The sequence below is a fragment of the Capsicum annuum genome, chromosome 2 (assembly GCF_002878395.1).
Source record: "Capsicum annuum cultivar UCD-10X-F1 chromosome 2, UCD10Xv1.1, whole genome shotgun sequence".
NCBI classification, from domain to species: Eukaryota; Viridiplantae; Streptophyta; class Magnoliopsida; order Solanales; family Solanaceae; genus Capsicum; species Capsicum annuum.
Window position 1 is genome coordinate 131,172,251 of NC_061112.1, and position 18,850 is coordinate 131,191,100.

Below are 18,850 nucleotides of genomic sequence, written 5' to 3' on the forward strand. Positions count from 1 at the left end.
TAATAAGTTTTACTATTTTATCACTTACTCATATTCATTGGGCGCAAAAATGGACATTGGAATTGTTATTGTTCATATTTAATGTACATATATTAATTGTAGGGATAAAATAAAAAAAAAAATTTAACTTCATCCTAGGAAGTGATAAGCTAATATATATAAAATATTTATTTTTAGTAAGATAATCAACTAAAATGGGACAGAGGGAGTAACTATGAATTAATTTTGATTAGAGCTCAAAGAGTACGTTAACTTTTGTTGACATAATTATAATCATATTTAAAAAGGAATATTATTAATTACTTAATAACTTTACCATGTTTATCTTTAATATTATCCGATGGTGTAAAAAAATCTTACACACTGATGATGCACAAAATTTAAACTCTATTTTATATCTACTTTTAATTTATCGAAATTGAAAATCCAAAAGTATCGAATATCGAAGGTTAACCTAAAACAATTTATTGAATTAGGATTATTAAATGAATTTCTTAACGGATTTTAAAAAGAAATATATTTGATATTCAATTTTACTTATCGAAATCGAAGTACGAAAATAAATAGTAGAATATCCAAGGATAACCTAAAATAATTTATTAAATTAGGCTTGCTTTCTTAGCGGATTTTAAAATTCAATATATTTGATATCCGTTTTTAATATATCCAAATCGAATATTGAAAATATCGAATAGAATACTGAAGTAGTGAAGGTTATTATAAAATAATATACTCTCTTTTTCAATTGATATGACTTAATTTCTTTTTAGTCAATCTTAAAAAGAATGATATATTTATATATTCATTAATAATTTTACTTTAAAATATTTATTTTATCCTTAATGAATTTATTATCTTTCTTAAAAAGCAACTTAGTGAGTGAAGTTGCCAAAAATGGAGGTTGTATCCACTATAAATGCCGCTCTACTTGTTAAACCTAGGCTCCTCTTTCCTTCATCATGTCTCATTCTGATTCTTCTGATTCTTCACAAAGTAAAAGTGAAAATGTGAAAACTGCTTATGTCGATCAATGCTACGGTGATAAACGCCGTAAAATGGACAACAAATCAGATCGGCTAAGCGCCTTACCAGACCATCTCCTCCTTCACATCCTCTCATCTTTCGAGATGAAAGATGTTATACGAACTGGAGTTTTGTCTAAAAGGTGGCGCCTTTTGTGGACTTCCGCACATAACTTATCTTTCACCCACTCTCCTGAATCAAATCGCGATGTAACTGAATTTATAAAATCCATTGATGATACACTGATTCTCTCCAAGCCTAGTAAATTGAATAAATTTTCGGTTGAGTTTTTTTACATCGACGACCAATTTGTTGACCATGTTAACAGATGGATGACTTTTGTGACAATTAAGTCTGTTGAGGTACTGGATTTGAATTTGATGGGGGGTTTCGACGAGGGTTATAGCTTACCACAGCTTATGTATTCCAATGTGTGTTTACGTAAACTGAAGTTGTCCAATTGTAATCTTGTACCAAAGGAGGGGATTAATTGGCCCGCGCTTAGGGTTTTATCTATGTGGTACGCTAAATTGAGCTTGGAAGTTGTTGATTCCATTTGTTCTGGATGTACTGGTTTGGAATCTCTCAAGTTTCATATGTGTTTTGGGGTTCCTGGTTTTCATATTAATTCGAAAAGCGTGAAGAAGTTGGTTATCGGGGGATACTGGCATCAAGAAGATGAAGATAGTGAAGATGATGATGATGAGTATAAAGAGCTGACGATATGGGCTAGGAATGTTACTTCCCTCGAGATTAATGGATGTTTTCATAAGAAAATACTTGTTCTTCAGAATGTACAATCTCTAGTCGATGCTAAGTTATATTACTTGGAGTTTCGGACTAACCAGAAGATGTTAAGTGATCTCCTTGCATCATTAGGTCATGTTGAGAAACTCTCCATTGGGCAACGGTGCCTAGAGGTTTGACCTAAACCTCTCTAGTTCATCTAGTCATTCAAAATTAACGGTTCTTAATTTATTTATTTCCCTGAGTGTTTATACTTCTCTCAGTAGTGATGATGTGGAATTAATTGTTTACAAAACCATATCACTTAATTTTAGGAAAATCTATAGGATAAACATTTATTGATAACTTGATAAAAGTGGAGATCGATGACCCTATTATAACAAAACTAAATTACAGTCATACTATTAAAAATATGTATACTTCATTTGTTATAGTTTAAATCCCAATGCGATAGTCCTACTATCTTTATAAAAGAATTGTTGCTGCACAATCCGAAATGTATAAAGTTGCATAACTTACCAAAAAAGAAATGTTTGAAATTGCATAAAATATAACAATATTTCATAAAGTGCTGGTTAGATCGACGTTGTTGGTATTGAGAAAAATACTACAAGATTGATACTGAAACTGGAATTAATAATAGTAAGAGAATAGTCACAAACAATGTGTCCTGATAAGTCGCTGCTTTAAAAGCAATTTCGGTTTGACTCTAGTACAAATCCTTGTAGCCGATTGTTCCCCAAGGTTCATAGCTATTTCCAAACACGTACGCAGGTGGTTGAAAGTTGGAGTTCACAAAAAGACAAACTGCCCAGAAATTTACTAAGAAAGGAAGCCAATATAGAGAAAGAGAGAGAAGAAGGAGAGGGTATGTGATTTTCTATGTTTCTACATGTTTAGCTTACGAATGATGCTTCTTAAATAGGTATATCATTTAAGTTTCATCCATCGAAAGAGTGAAAGAAGACAAACAAAGTTAATGTACGTAACATAACATACTGTTGAATTAATGACAAATTAAAGTCATGATAAAGGCAAGTATTTTCAAGACTTCTGGATGCATGTCATTTCATTCAAAAAGTAACATTTGTAAGAAACCATTATTAGAATGAGTGCATAACATTTATGAAGTAGTAATTCTTTCATTCCATAAATACATATAATTACAGATGTTTACACAGTTTTATTATGGAGAGTTATAAGATATTTTTATTCTTTGCATTAATTAATTAGAAGGAACAACCTTCTGTTGTATGGGGTGAAGTTTTAGCCAGTCAAAACTCCCATGTTTAGAAGATGCACTTCGCAAAGATGAAGATGTTGAGATGGATGTATGGAGGTGTAATAGAATTAAATGAGGTTTTTCAAGATAAGGTAGAAATGACTTTAGTGGTGGACAAGATTAGGGAAATGAGATTGAAATGGTAAGGACATATGATGAGACGAGGTATAGATGGCCCAGTGATCAAAGAGGTGCGAGAGATTGAATGTAGTATATATAAAAAGGGGTAGAGGTAGGCCGAAGAAGTGAGGAGAGGTGGTTAAAAAAGACATGGTGCATATTCAGGTTATTATCGAGACATAACCTTAAATAGGGGATGTGGAGGACACGTATTAGAGTATGATATACTACCCGACATAGCATTTGTGAATTTGGCTTACGAGTTGTCTATGAGTGAAACGGATTACCTAACGTGTTTCAGTGAAACAATAAATAAAGTAAATAATAAACATGATAGTTTTACGTGAAAAATACGCTACTCATTAGAAGTGTAAAAAAGTATAGCTTACACATCTACATAATTTAACCTCAACTTCACTAAACATAGTGAGACTCTCAAGACTACAACCTATGGGACCTAAGAAATTATAAACTCTAATTCCTAATATTCAACAATAATCTCCCAAACTGATGAATACTATTTCAAGTTACCCAACTTGAAGTTCAGATTACAAAACTCTTGCAAACCTAGGAACTAACTCTAATTCCTAAAAACACACAAACCTCCCAAGATTTGTGTTTTCAAGTCTTAAAGTTATCCCAACTTGAAGATTAAACTCCTAAACCAGTTTATAATATACTGATACTAAAAAAACATGAAAATTACAACTCGATTGAATAAAGCGCACACTGAGGAAGTAATTTTCCTCCGGAAATGCGATCTCCCAAGAGAAGTGATGGGTGCATTGAGAATGGATAGAATGCAAGTTCCAAGCTTTAGGATTAGAGCAGAAAAACACTCAGCTTGGATCTTTCCTCCACCTTGAACTGTAATGGAATATAGGCTTATACAGTCTGAAGATTTTTCCTTTTTCTTTTTCCTTTTTACTTTTTTTGGCACTATCCCCATGCACCAGTGGTTTATAGTCATTAGTGTCTTTAGGCCTAGACTATGTACCTTGGGAGGTATTGGTATAATGTCCCCCTCCTTTGTATCTTTCATTCATCTAAATATATAGGGTAGGGGTCACGCCAAACCCCTCACCACCTCAGGAGATGTATTCTGGGTGGATGAAATTAATAATAATAATTAAAAAAAGAATAAAGCTCAAAACTAGAATAATAAAAAGGGGAACATAGTCTTGTGGAACAGGTTCTTCATATTGGCAGCACTTGGATGGCTAGGCAAAATTTTCTCAAATATTGTTCTAATTGCTTATTTGCTTGTGTTCTACCTTTTTTCTCTCAGTATAAGTGCATAAATCTCGTTTTGAAAGTTCTTAAGTATTTATAATTCAAATTGATCTCCACAACCAAGTAGGCTTTTAACTCCACTAGGAATCTCAGGCTTCTTGGACGCTCTTCATGAGTGTCGGCGTCAAACATTATCTCATTTTTTCAGCATACAATGATCTCCTTATGTTAATCTGAAGTAACAAACTTTTGTTCCTTTATTTTTGCACATGCGACTTTATCTACAAAAACTCGTCTCGCAAGTTGAACTCATTTGAAGAAGTTTTTCATGAGCCAGTTATTTTTTAATTGTTCCATGGCCTCTCTTCAATCACAAAAAATTCACATGTCCCAACAGGGTAGAAGGTTAGTCGGGTTTAGGAATGTTGTTGTGCACTAGTTGCAGTATGACAACTTAGGGTTTAGTTGTAGATATCAATCATTATTGTTGTTTATTGTGTTTCGATTATCATACTATTTTGTGGTTTACTATAGATTTTGCATCGTTTCCTGGTCAGTTGCAATATTTTATTATCATACTATTTTGTATTTCTATAGTTTATTATCTTAAACTAAAGATATGTTAAATGTTTCAAAATGTTATTTAGTCTTGTGATATTAAACATGTCATATAAAAAGTTGAAATTAAAAAGAAATCTTGTGATATTAAACATATCATATAAAAAGTTGAAATTAAAAAGAAAAACAGGTTAAACAAATTGAAACGCAGAGAGTAATAAGTTAACTTTGACCCTTGGTGAATTCTTATGAATATGGCGACGGTGGAGGACATATATGGGAAGTTAGCAAATTATATTTGTAGTCAATTAAACTTTTGACCGTAAGGGACTAGGAAGTTTTAGGGATTAATGATTAAATAAGGTGTGGGTTGTTTTGTGTGCATGGTCTAGGCTATGCTGTTGCTACTGTTGTTTCCTGATGAGTTGGTTCCTTCAGAAAGAACACATTTTTATTTAGTTAATTAATTATATCTTCAACATACCCATATACTATGATATTGTGCTGAATTGTGTGATCATCTTATCTAAAGTTTTAAGTTGTACGACGAAATACAGTTTTATTTATTTAATTATATCTTCAATACACAAACCTCTAAACCTATCTTCTGATAATTAATTGGCCTAGGTTCTTACTATATTAGAGAGTAGCAACTGGCGATGCCCGTGGATGAAATGCAAATACTTGAACTTGAGCACTCGTTTGGATGCATTGGAGCGTCCTGGCTTAGCAATCCTTCTGCAAAGTTGTCCTCAGGTCGAGACTTTGATCATAAGCAGTGAATCCACTTTCGGACCGGTATGCAAATGCCCCTTCTTCCACTACATAGTTCTTCTTCTAACCTCTTGATTTAATGATTTTTTGCTCAACCATCGCTTATCTAGAGGAAAATTCAACATCTAGAGTCAATTAGTTCAGAATGAGTGTGATCTTCACATACACATACTTTTTTTTTTTCATGCATATGCATACATAGTTTGAATCTGAAAATAATTGGTTGTGAGTTTGTTAGTTACCTTTGGAACATTATGTTGCAGAATGACTTTGGGTTTAATGAGGATCCTAATGACCTTACTGAAGAAAATTACTGGATATCAAGACCTTGTTGGGGGCGGCGTCTCAAGACTTTAAGGATTTATGGGACCTGGATATATGAGAGTTGTTATTTTGACCAGATCATGCCATTTCTGGAAGCTGTTCTGAAGAATGGGATAGTGCTTGAGAAAATCATCCTTACTCCCTTCAAGTATGGAATATCGATTTACCCCATGCAGCATGCTAGAGTTACACAGAAGTTGCTAAGCTTTCCCAGGTCTTCTGACGATGCTGTTATTGTCTTCTCTGCTTCCTACTAGTAAAAGTAAATTAGCAGTAAACATGCTTCAGAAATATGTGTTTGTTTTTCTTAGGTTCGCTACTTTTCCCTTTTTTAGTCAATTGACTAAGCCTCAATTCTGAACTAGCTAATTTAAGGTGGATTATTCCTCCACCAGGGTCTATCGGAAACGGTCTCGCTACTTCGTCTAAAGTAGTGTTATAGACTGCATACACTTTACCCTCCTTCCCAGATCTCACAAAGTTATAGACTGCATACACTTTACCCTCCTTCCCAGACCTCACTTTGTGAGAGAATATACTGAATATTTTATTATTATTGTTGCTGCTAGATGAGGTGGATTATATAAATTAGTGGTTCTTTAATGTTTGATGTTTATATATCTGGCACTTGATGTCTATCAACTTTAGTTAAAAATACCTGAGATTATTGATCTTAACAGTCTTGTTGATGTCCAATAAAAATTGCTTGAAGTTTGATTTCGTTAAGTTCATGGTTGATATTTGGCCTTCAAATGTGTGTACGCTTGGAGTTGTGCTTTTCGGAAATAGATGTTTTGAACCTGCATTGTGCCCTCTCGACGTATGACACTGACTTGTACGACATTAGCAGACGAATAATATAAATTTGTGCCCCAAAAAATTATTTATTATTTCGGTATAAGAGCATGACTTATTATGCTTTGCTGGCTTAACTTATACTATATCATGATACAAAAATATAAAGATAGCCCGCTTTTGTTGTGTTTCACAGTTAAGGTGTTAGAGAATTTTTAGTCATTTATTTATTGCTTAAAGTATTGAAGGATAAAAATTACACCACATCACAAAATAGAGATGTTTATTGCAATTGACCCAATAATTTGTGTATTTCAACCAAAATATTAATCCCACAACCTATCGCGAAATTATAATCCCTAAATGAATTTTAGACAAACACGACAAAACCCATAAATTTGGTTTTAATTTGCCTCTCGTATTTCAAATGTTTAATTTTTTATTTTGGTGGGTTTTAGTGAAAATTTGTGTATCAAAGTATATAACGTCTATTGGAAAATTTCATAACTGCTATAGAGAGGTGATGTTATATGTGTATACTGACATTTGGCGTTCAAATCTCATTTAGTGCCTATTTGAATTGGCTTTTAGCTTTTGACTTAAAAGTCATAAGTCATAAGCTAGAAATTCTAACTTATAGTTTTTGATTTTTTTTTTTTAAGCATGTTAAGACAAAAGGTCTCGGTTAAAAATTCTAACTGTGACTTTTGACTTATTTTTAGGATTTTAGCTTTAAATTAAGTGCTTATAAGGACTTTTTAAATATACTCAAACACTTTAAAAGTGTTTAAAAATTAATTTTGGCTTAAAAATACTTAAAATAAGCAAATTCAAACGGGCTCTTAGCTGTTATAAACAAAAGTATATGAACATAGTATAAAAAAGACAAACATTAATAGCCTTTTTCTCAAGTTATGAAATACCGATGTGCCCCATTTAAATACCATTTTTTACTCAAAAGTATATATTCGTACTTGAAATTTCCTGTGTGCATGACATTAATGATTATTACTATAAATGTTCGAATATTTTATTTTGTACATAATTTATTTCTTATAAAATATTAATAAATAATATTTTAGTATGTTGTTACGGAGGAATAATTTTACAAAGAGTACTTCGGTGCTTGCCATAGGCTAGAGAAAGAAAGACCAGCTTCTAACTTCAACAAACTCCTCATTACCTAATAATGACATTCCAAAACCCGCAAACTGACGGGTCTCCAACCCCACTTTATAGCTCATCAGATATACAAATGGAGGGTATAGAAACTCAGTTACCCTCATACAAAGAAGTCACTGCCAATCAATTGAAACCAACCTCTCCAAACTCACCCATGATTTCTGTTGTTGCAGATCCAATTGAACCTCCAATTCCCCCATACCTGCTGCTGGTTTGCTGAACTCAGTCTCAACTTTCCCTTTTCCCTTATCAACCATGTGCAAAAGCTGTTGGTATTGATCAGGAGTGAACTGAGGTTGTTGCTGCTTGTAAGACTAGTAGAGAGGTTGTGGCTGCATAAACTGCTGAGACTGCACATTAGTCATAAAGGCATGAGATGACTTAGAAGAGTTACTAGTATTACAGCCTCCAATTCCTAATCTGGTCTGAAAATGTTGAGTTTTAGGGGAAAATTGATTTTGGCTAACTCTGAAGCCTTGGTTTTGATAACCATAGCCTCTCCCATGACCATTGTTACTTGAGATAGGACCAGGACTAGTCTTCCTTCTAGCCTTCCAATCAGGAGGATAACCATGTAGCTTGTAACACATAGCACTGGTATGACCATCCCAGTTGCAATAATCACAATGCAGGGTACTAGTAGAGTGTTTCTTAAGCTTGGACTGAGACTGAGACCCTTAGACCTCCGAAGGAATCTTACCTTTTTCACTAAAAAACACCATGGCATCACTCATATCTCCAGTACTAGAAGAGCTAGATATGTCAACAGCATTAGCCTTGCCTAGAGTTCTTTGACTTTATTTCTTCAGCTAGAACAAGAGAATATGCTTTATTTACAGTAGGTGGTGGATCAAGCATCATAACTTGAATTCTACACTGATTATAGGACTCATTCAACCCAACTAAAAACTGCACTATCCTTTGATAATCTGCATAGATTTTGGATTCTGCCCAATTGCAACCAGGACAAGGCATTAGAGAGTCATATTCCATCCATAACTCCTTTAATCTGGAGAAATAGTGTGCTACAGAAGCAGTTCCTTGTGTTAGGATAGCAATTTTCTTGTGCGGGTAGAAATTTCTCAATCCATCAACCTTAGCAAACCTTTCCTTAAGATCAGTCCAGGCTTGTTGTGCAGTACTAGGATAAACTACACCACTAAGTAATTCACGACTCACAAATATCATTATCCAGGAAAGAGTAATAGCATTACACTTCTCCCATAGATCATGTATGGAGGAATCAAATTTGTCTTTAGAGCTCTGTCCATTCACAAAACCTAGCTTTCCTTTTCCTAACAAACCTATCTTCATTGATCGGCTCCACCAAGAGTTATTCTCAGATCTAGTAAGTTGAATTGAAACAAGGGAACTACCTGGAGTATCACATGCGTGCAGATGGAATGGATGATGAGAATCGATTACTGTTGCACCTCCATTGCTTGAGCTAGTAGTGGTGGTTTCAGCTCGTATCGTCATTACTGATTGAAGAAACAACAAACACAACAATAGAAAAAAAAAAACAAGTGCAATTTCCTACTGTTTTTCGATCGATGCAGTTTCTGAACTGCTTGACCCGAAAATAGAGCAACGTAATTGCAAGAGAATTAGAGACTCCGAGCAATGATCGAGAGCTCTGATACCATGTCAATGTTCGTCATGGTGACTGCTTACTAGTGAAGCGGAGAAGAAGAGAACAAGGAGGAAAGGATTTTATTGACAAACTGATAACTGCTATACAATTGTTACTAGCTTCTTAGTCATATAGACTCTAGGTACTAACTATTAACTTATAGTTAGCTCAATAACTAACTCTTTAATCCGTGTAGTACAACTAACTAACATGTGTAGTACACCTTCTTGTAACTAACATTCAAACTGGTACTGTACACTAACTAACTTTATGACCTGTACCCTGTTATATTGATTTTCTTCCAATGCTATGAACATGCATATTCTCTTACATGTCTTAAAAAGTTCCTTATTATTTGCTACTTTGTTATGAAAATAATCTAGCACTAATAAGAAGGAAAAAGGGATTGACACGCGAGAATACATACCACTGTACTACAACGACTTGGTTGTTAGGTGTCTTGACAAAATATTACTCTCTCCATTTTCTTACACCTTCAGATCATGTTAACCTGTTATAACAGGTTACTAACTAATAAATTAATTTTCTATTTCAGAAATTATATTTTTTTTCTACTCCTCTCCCTCTCCTCTTCAAATTTCTCCATCTTCCTCAATCTCTTAACTACTTGTCCCATAATGCATTCATTATTTCATTATCTTTGTTAATTAATATCCAAAAATCTTACATGGTGATTTAATTTATCAATAAAGTGAAAGTCACTTAGCTCTACATCTCTTATATCAATATTAATTTCTTGTTCTATTTCTTTAAATTTTGTGTGTTCTTCCTATGTATTGAGTCTTCAATCATTTTTTAAGTCAAATCATATTTTCAAGTTGTTTGTGAATTTTCTCAGGGTTGATAATTGCACTTAATTTGTATTAGTGGTTATATTGTTATAAATTTTCTTGTCATAATTTCATTAGAAGAACCAACGAAAATTTAGAAATCATTTATGGTACTAATATACTTATGATAAGTATGATGTTGAGAAAAATGAAGATGTTTGAAAAAAATGAACAACAAAAATTTGATTTAAAAAAGAAGATGAAGTTGGTGTAGAAGATACTCCCCATTTTAGTTGGGCACATTGCATTTTATATGATGATTAAGAAATTATAAATTGAATAATAAGTTTTACTATTTTATTCTTTATCCATATTAATGATATTCATTGGACATAGAAATGGATAATGAAATTGTTATTGTTCATATTTAATGTATATTATTAATTGTAGGGATAAAAATAGAAAAAGATTAATTAATTTCATCCTAGTAAGTGATCAGCTAATATGAGACATTTATTTTTAGTAAGATGATCAATTAAAATGGGACAGAGGGAGTAGCTATGAATTAATTTTGATTAGAGCTCAAAGAGTACGTTAAGTTTTCTTGACATAATTATAATCATATTTAAAAAGGAATATTATTAATTACTTAATAACTTTACCATGTTTATCTTTAATATCACCCGATGGTGTAAAAAAATCTTACACACTGACAATGTACAAAATTAAAACTCTATTTTATATCCACTTTTAATTTATCGAATATCGAAGGTTAACCTAAAATAATTTATCGAATTAGGATTATGAAATGAATTTCTTAACAGATTTTAAAAAGTAATATATTTTGATATTCAATTTTACTTATCGAAATCGAAGAATGAAAATAAATAATAGAATATCTCCAAGGATAACCTAAAATCATTTATTAAATTAGGCTTATTAAATGACTTTCTTAGCGGACTTTAAAATTCAATATATTTGATATCCGTTTTTAATATATTCAAATCGAGTATTGAAAATATCGAATAGAATACTGAAGTAGTGAAGGTTATTATAAAATAATATACTCTCTTTTTCAATTGATATGACTTAATTTCTTTTTTAGTCAATCTTACAAAGACCGACATATTTATATATTTATTAATAATTTTACTTTAAAATATTCATTTTACCGTTAATGAATTTATTATCTTTCTTAAAAGTAACTTAGTGAGTGAATTTGTCAAAAATGGAGGTTGTATCCACTATATATAATGCTAATAATCTTGGAAATGCCGCTCTACTTGTTAAATCCTAGGCTCTTCTTTCCTTCATAATGTCTCATTCTGATTCTTCACAAAGTGAAAGTGAAAATGTGGGAATTGCTTATGTCGATCAATGCTACGGTGATAAAACAGTTAACAAACCAGATCGGCTTAGCGCCTTACCAGACCATCTCCTCCTTCACATCTTCTCATCCTTCCAGATGAAAGATGTTATAATAACTAGAGTTTTGTCTAAAAGGTGGCACCTTTTGTGGACTTCAGCACACAACTTGTGTTTTAACCACTCTCTTGAATCGAATCGCGATGTAACTGAATTTATAAAATCCATAGATGATACATTGATTCTCTCCAAGCCTAGTAAATTGAAGAAATTTTCGATTGAGTTTCTTTACAGAAACAACCAATTTGTTGACAATGTTAACAAATGGATGATTTTTGTGACGATTAAGTCTGTTGAGGGACTAGATTTAAATCTGATGCGGGGTTCCAAAGAGGGTTATAGCTTACCACAACTTATGTATTCCAATGTGCGTTTACATAAATTGAAGTTGTCCAATTGTAATCTTGTACCGAAGGAGGGGATTAATTGGCCTGTTCTTAGGGTTTTATCTCTTTGGTATGCTAAATTGAGCTTAGAAGTTGTTGATGTCATTTGTTCTGGATGTCCTGATTTGGAATCTCTCAAATTTTGTATGTGTTTTGGGGTTCATGGTTTTTTATATTAATTCGAAAAGTGTGAAGAAGTTGGTTATCTGGGGATACTGGCACCAAGAAGATGCAGATAGTGACGATGATGATGATGATGATAAAGAGCTGACGATATGGGCTAGAAATGTTACATTGTTGGAGATTAGTGGATGGTTTCATAAGAAAATACCTGTTCTTCAGAATGTACAAGCTCTAGTCGATGCTAAGTTATATTTCTTTGAGTTTAGGACTAACCAGAAGATGTTAAATGATCTCCTTGCATCATTGGGTCATGTTGAGAAACTCTCCATTGGGCCATGGTGCCTGCAGGTTTGACCTAAACCTCTCTAGCTCATCTAGTCATTAAAAATTAATGGTTCTTAATTTATATATTTCCCTGAATGTTTATACTTCTTTCAATGATGATGTGGAATTAATTATTTTCACAATCATATCACTTAATTATAGGAAAATGTATAGGATGAATATTTATTGATAACTTAGATTAAAGTGGTGATTGATGACCCTATTATAACAAGCTAAGTTACAAGTCCTACTATTGAAAATATGTATACTTCATTTGTTATAGTTTAAAATTTAAATCCCATGCAATAGTCCTACCATTTTTATAAAAGAATTGTTGCTGCACAATGCGAAATGTATAAAGTTGCATAACTTAGCAAAAAAGAAATGTTTGAAATTGCATAAAATATAACAATATTTCATAAAGTGATGGTTAGATCGACGCTGTTGATATTGAGGAAAATACTACATTATTGATATTGAAACTGAACTTAATAATAATAAGAGAATAGTCACAAACAATGTGTATTGATAAGTCGTTGCTTTAAAAGCAATTTCGGCTTGACTCTAGTGCAAATCGTTGTAGTCGATCGTTCCCCAAGATTCATAGCTACTTCCAAACACGTACGCAAGTGATTGAAAGGTGGAGTTGCACAAAAAAACAAATTGGCCAGAAATTTACTAAGAAAGGAAGCCAATATAGAGAAAGAGAGAGATGGAGAGAGTATTTGATTTTCTATGTTTCTACATGTTTATCTCATGAATGATGCTTCTTAAATAGATATATCATTTATGTTTCATTCATCAAAAGAGTGAAAGAAGAGAAACAAAGTTAATGTACGTAATGTAACACTACTCTTGAACTAATGACAAATTAAAGTCATAAAGGCAAGTACTTTCAAGACTTCTGGATGCATGTCATTTCATTCAAAAAGTTACATTTGTAAGAAATCGTTATTAGAATGAATGTATAACATTTATGAAGTAATAACTCTTTCATTCCATAAATACATACAATTACGGATGTTTACACAGATTTATAATGGAGAGTTATAAGAAGTTTTTATTCTTTAAATTAATTAAGAAGGAACAACTTTCAATTGTATAGGGTGAAGTGCTAGCCAGTCAAAACTCCCATGTTCAGAAGATGCATGTTGCAAAAATGAAGATGTTGAGATGGATGTGAGGATATAATAGGTGTAATAGAATTAGAAATGAGGTTATTCGGGATAAGGTGAAAATAAATTTTGTGGTGGATAAGATGAGGGAAGTGAGATTGAGATGGTTTGGACATGTGATGAGGCGAGGTATAGATGGCCCAGTGATCGAGGAGGTGAGAGAGATTGAATTTTGTATATATAAAAAGGGGTAGAGGTAGGCCGAAGAAGTGAGGTGAGGTGGTTATACAAGACATGATGCTTATTCAGGTTACCGAGACCTAACCTTAGATAAGGAAATGTGGAGGACACGTATTAGAGTATGATATACTACCCGACGTAGCATTTTAGTGAATTTGGCTTACGAGTTTTTTATGAGTGAAACGGATTGCCTAACGTGTTTCAATAAAACAGTAAATACAGTAAGTAATGAATATGATTGTTTTACGTGAAATATACATGACTCACTAAAAGTGTAAAAAAACATAGCTTGCACATCTACATGATTTATCCCCAACTTCACTAAACACAATGAGCCTCTCAAAGATTACAAATCCTGTAACCTAAGAAATTATAAACTCTAATTCCTAATATTCAACAATAATATATCAAACTGTTGAATCCCATTTCAATTTACCCAACTTGAAGTTCATATTACAAAACTCTTGCAAACCTAGGAACTAACTTGAATTCCCAAAAACACACAAACGTCCCAAGGTTTGTTTTTTCAAGTCTTCAAGTTATCCCAACTTGAAGACTAAACTCCTAAACCACTTTATAACACACTGACACTAAGAAAGCATGAAAATTACAACTCGGTTGAATAAAACTCAACACTAGAATAATCAAAAACGGTATAACCTAGTCCTATGGAACATGTTTTTCGTATTGGCAGCACTTGGATGATTAGGTAAAACTTTCTCAAATATTGTTCTTGCTTATTTGCTTGTGTTCTACCTTTTTTCTCTTAGTGTAAGTGAATAAATCTCGTTTTTGAAGTTCTTGAGTATTTACAATTCAAATTGATCTCCACAACCAAGTAGACTTTTAACTCCACTAGGAATCTCAGGCTTTTTGGAATCTCTTCATGAGTGTCGGAGTCAAATATTATCTCATATTTTCAGCACACGATGGCCTCCTTATGTTTATCTGAAGTAACAAACTTTCATTTCCTTATTTTTGCACATGCGACTTTATCCACAAAAATCCATCTCGCAAGTTGAACTTATTTGAAGTTTTTCATGAGCCATTTTGTTAAGAATTTGTGTCCTACTGATTATCTTATTTTCGCCTAACTGTTGCTTATCAATGGAACGGGTTGCCTGACGTGTTCCAAGGAGTAGTAAAACAGAGAGTAAAGAACACAATGATTTTTACGTGGAAAACACCCGACTCAAAAGGTGTAAAAAAAATCACGACTTGCACCTCTACAGATTTAACCCCAACTTCACTAAATAACTCTGAGCCTCAACAACGACTGATTACAAAACTCTTTTAACCAACAAATAGGAATTATAAACTCTAATCCTTATAACTCAACACCTAGGAATTATAAACTCTAATTCCTTTGGCTCAACAACTAGGAATTATAAACTCTAATTCCTAACTACACACACACCTCCTAAGGTATGCGTTCCCAAAGTCTCTGAGTTTTTTCCAACTCGAAGACTATCTCCTAATTCAATTTATAACACACTAAAACTAATATTACATCAATAGCTCAAATACAATGAACAACTCTAAAAATCAAAGATAAAACTCTTAGCTGGATTCTATACTTAGGACCAGGTTCTTTAATGTGTTTCTTCAGTGATTGAGTAGCACTTCGTGAAGTCAATCTGTCGATTGTGCTTTTCTGCTTTGTAAGTGCGTGAATTATTCTGACTGATGCATCTTCTATTTAAGCACAGCTCTTCAAAGAGTCATTCTTTATTTCAAACTCCTCCTTTAATTAGAACTCTCATTGCATAGAGTTCTACTTCAAGTGAGACTCTTTATTTAATTCCAACTCTTGTTTCCTTAGTGATAGTAAGACTCCAACTCTTTTAAATCAGCACATGTTTATTTATCAGAATCTTTCTCCTCCCACACATAGGACTCTTCAAGATATACTCAGAAGTGAAACTCCTTCTTCACGCAGGACTCCTTTTTCAACTCAAATTGCTTTCCCTTATCATTAAGTGTTTGAATCAAATTCAACTTGTTATATTCCCTACATGATTAGTAGCTTGAGTATATCATAATTAGGCTTGATTATTCATTCTTGTCTTTAAGCAATCTTGTTTGCATCTATCAGTGAAACTGGAAATCTGCTTTCCTATGCGTGGACCAACTCAAGTAACATGTTTCATTCATGTGTCAATTTGTCAATCATCAAAACTACATAGTACCCAAAAAATTCCCCCTTTTTGATGATGACAAACTTCTTGTCTTGTGCATTCAACCATCTTCACCTGTAGGCACTAAAGTATAAAACACTAGAATAAAACAAGTTAGTCAATGGGTTATAAACATTGCACAACCCTATTATCTTCTCCCTTTTGGAATCATCGAAAAACTATTTTAATGCAATAATATACTAGCCAAAGTAATTTGTTATGCTATCCATGGCCATTGGGGCTATCACCAAAACAATCAGACAAAGACTCTAGCCAACATAGTAATGTATTAAAGAGAGCAAAAATGAGTCAATTAGCAAAGATAACCATTCCATTTAACTGACAGAGCATGTTCCACATTAACCTAAGCTAGTACTGAACAAAGCAAAACAACTGAGAATTAATAAAAAAAAATATGGTATAAAAGTGGGACATGGCTAAGGATACAAATAGTGAAGAGAAAGGAGGAACAGATGATATCAACGGTGGACCACTTATTCCATTTCATGACTGTCTTGTGCAGCTTTAAGTTCAAGTATTTTTTTTTAGCCAAATCATTTTTTTCAATTCTTTTTTGTGTTAGCCCCCTTTATTGAAACTGGTAGAACAAGATGATTCATCTGTGCAAGAACATCTATTGTTGTTTTCTAAGTCAACCTAAACTAGGACTGAAAAATCCAAACAAAATAACCAATTAGGAACTAAAAGGGAGATCATATCCCTTTTAATTTCTTAGAAAACTTATGTTGCATGTGATTGATGATCAATCTTAGTAAATCCATGGTACACAACTGATATTTTGGTTGAGAGAGAAGAAGAAATTTCTGGTGTAGGATTAACATATTTGTGCACAACCATTTGGAGAGAATCAAAGAAAGTTTGGTCAACCAATTCGTCAGCTTTATAAGACAAGGGCAGAATAAATGTGAGGAATTGAACAGGTGTGCTCAACTGTTTCAACTTAGACAGCCTATACTTATGTCAGTGAAGAACATACCTACTAAGAAAAACTTTGTGGTCATAATTGCTTGCTTGTACCTATTTTTCTGCACAATCTAATACAAAATTAGGTTATAAAAGTTAAAAATCTAGAATTGGGACACACAACTAAATGTGCAAGACTGAATAGAATAGCTTTTTAGCTAATAAGATTAAGAAAAACATGATTATTCTAGTCAATCATTGAGGGGAGTTCATGCAATTTTAATCATCCCCAAGTCTAACCTATTCCTTTCAAAATGCTCTCTACTTAGTGCCTTTGGTCTTACATAGTCAACATTTTTATAGCCCTCAAGAGTGAAATTGTTTTTCTTTGGATACCATAGTCTCAAGTCATTGATTTCCATGGGATATCTCAAGATTCTTTTGACAATACTAATTCTTATAAACTACCAAAAAAATTACCAGCAACTTGTGTTGGTTTTATTGATGCATCCATTTCTTTATTTGTTGTTCTCCCTGTCAATATGCCCTCAGTCTGTACAACAATTGGACCAGGTAGTACAACATGTTCCTGTGCATGCTCATCAGTTTCATTGTCATCCTTTTTTCATTTTTTTAAAAATCTCCTTTGATTTCCCCTACACGAGTACTACAAATCTGGCCATCTTTCAAATAATCCATTCCCCTTTTAAATATGGTGAGTGAAAGAAACTTTATTTTTTTATAGTCTTATGCCTTGAGCAAGATTTATTTATGCACAAATTTTGCTTGCCTCCTTTCACTCTCACCTGTAAAACAAATTAGAGGTTAACTTTAGGCACCCAGACAAGCTTGGGTCCTTTCTTATGAGTAAATGGATGAATCAGATTTCTTCTAGCCCATGCAGGCAATAGGTTACGTGACCTGTTTCTCTGACCAGATTTAGTTATCCTTTTCTTGGTCTGAGATAGTTTATTTGCTAGATTTAGACTGCTGGATCTACTTTTGGCAGCAACTGGACATTCAGTGGTTGTATGTCCAAGGTTTTCACAGATATAGCACAAGTCTTGATAAGCATCAAGACTTTTGTGAAAACCCAAACCAGCTTTTTCACTGTGATATCTTTCACTCAACTTATGAACAATTCTTGAGGAATTTGTCCACCTGTTTTCTCTTTCATGGTCAAGTTTTAGTTTAGAGACTTCTTGACTTAGTTTATTCATCATTTCTGTTACATTATTGCACTCTTCTTTGTACTTGACCAATTCAAGTTCAACTTTTTCTTGTTCTTTACTCTTGGTATTTTTTTCTTTTTCAGATAGTGTCAATTTTACAACTTCAGACTTAAGATCATTATTTGAAGAATCAAGATGCTCAACCTGTTTCTTAAGAGAATAGTTTTCCTGTTTAATAGTGTTCTTGCAAGCTTCTAAATTAATAAAATCAAATTTGATTCTTGCAAGACTGTTGAATAGCTCATCCCTATCAGAAGTTGATTCTTGGAAGTCATCAATTAGTGCACTCATCAAGGAAATAAGTTTTGTTTTAGAAAACAAATGGAACTTTTCTTTAAGTTCAAGTATACTTACCTCAGAAGCATCATCTTCTTCCTCCAAATCTGAATCTCCAAGAGCCATGAGTGTTGCTTCATCAACTTCATCATCATCTAAGTCAAAT

At 33.1% G+C, this 18,850-nt stretch overlaps 1 protein-coding gene and 1 pseudogene across 1 annotated transcript; both read left to right on the forward strand.

Annotated features, from left to right (window-relative positions):
- Positions 1–959: 959 nt before the first annotated feature.
- Positions 960–6,318, forward strand: LOC107858194 (F-box protein At5g03100-like). Its single transcript, XM_016702898.1, has 3 exons — positions 960–1,943; positions 5,591–5,761; positions 6,001–6,318. Exons 1-3 carry the CDS (start codon positions 960–962, stop codon positions 6,316–6,318), a joined length of 1,473 nt encoding a protein of 490 aa, XP_016558384.1.
- Positions 6,319–11,777: 5,459 nt separating this feature from the next.
- Positions 11,778–18,850, forward strand: part of LOC107858195 — a 10,887-nt pseudogene continuing 3,814 nt past the window's right edge.

What these genes read in the sequence shown, in the direction of transcription:
- LOC107858194 (XM_016702898.1), top strand. Translation starts at nt 960, where the DNA reads ATGTCTCATTCTGATTCTTCTGATTCTTCACAAAGTAAAAGTGAAAAT. An exon ending in TTGGGCAACGGTGCCTAGAG is followed by an intron (nt 1,944 to 5,590) that starts GTTTGACCTAAA and finishes TAATTGGCCTAG; the next exon opens with GTTCTTACTATATTAGAGAG. An exon ending in GTGAATCCACTTTCGGACCG is followed by an intron (nt 5,762 to 6,000) that starts GTATGCAAATGC and finishes ATTATGTTGCAG; the next exon opens with AATGACTTTGGGTTTAATGA.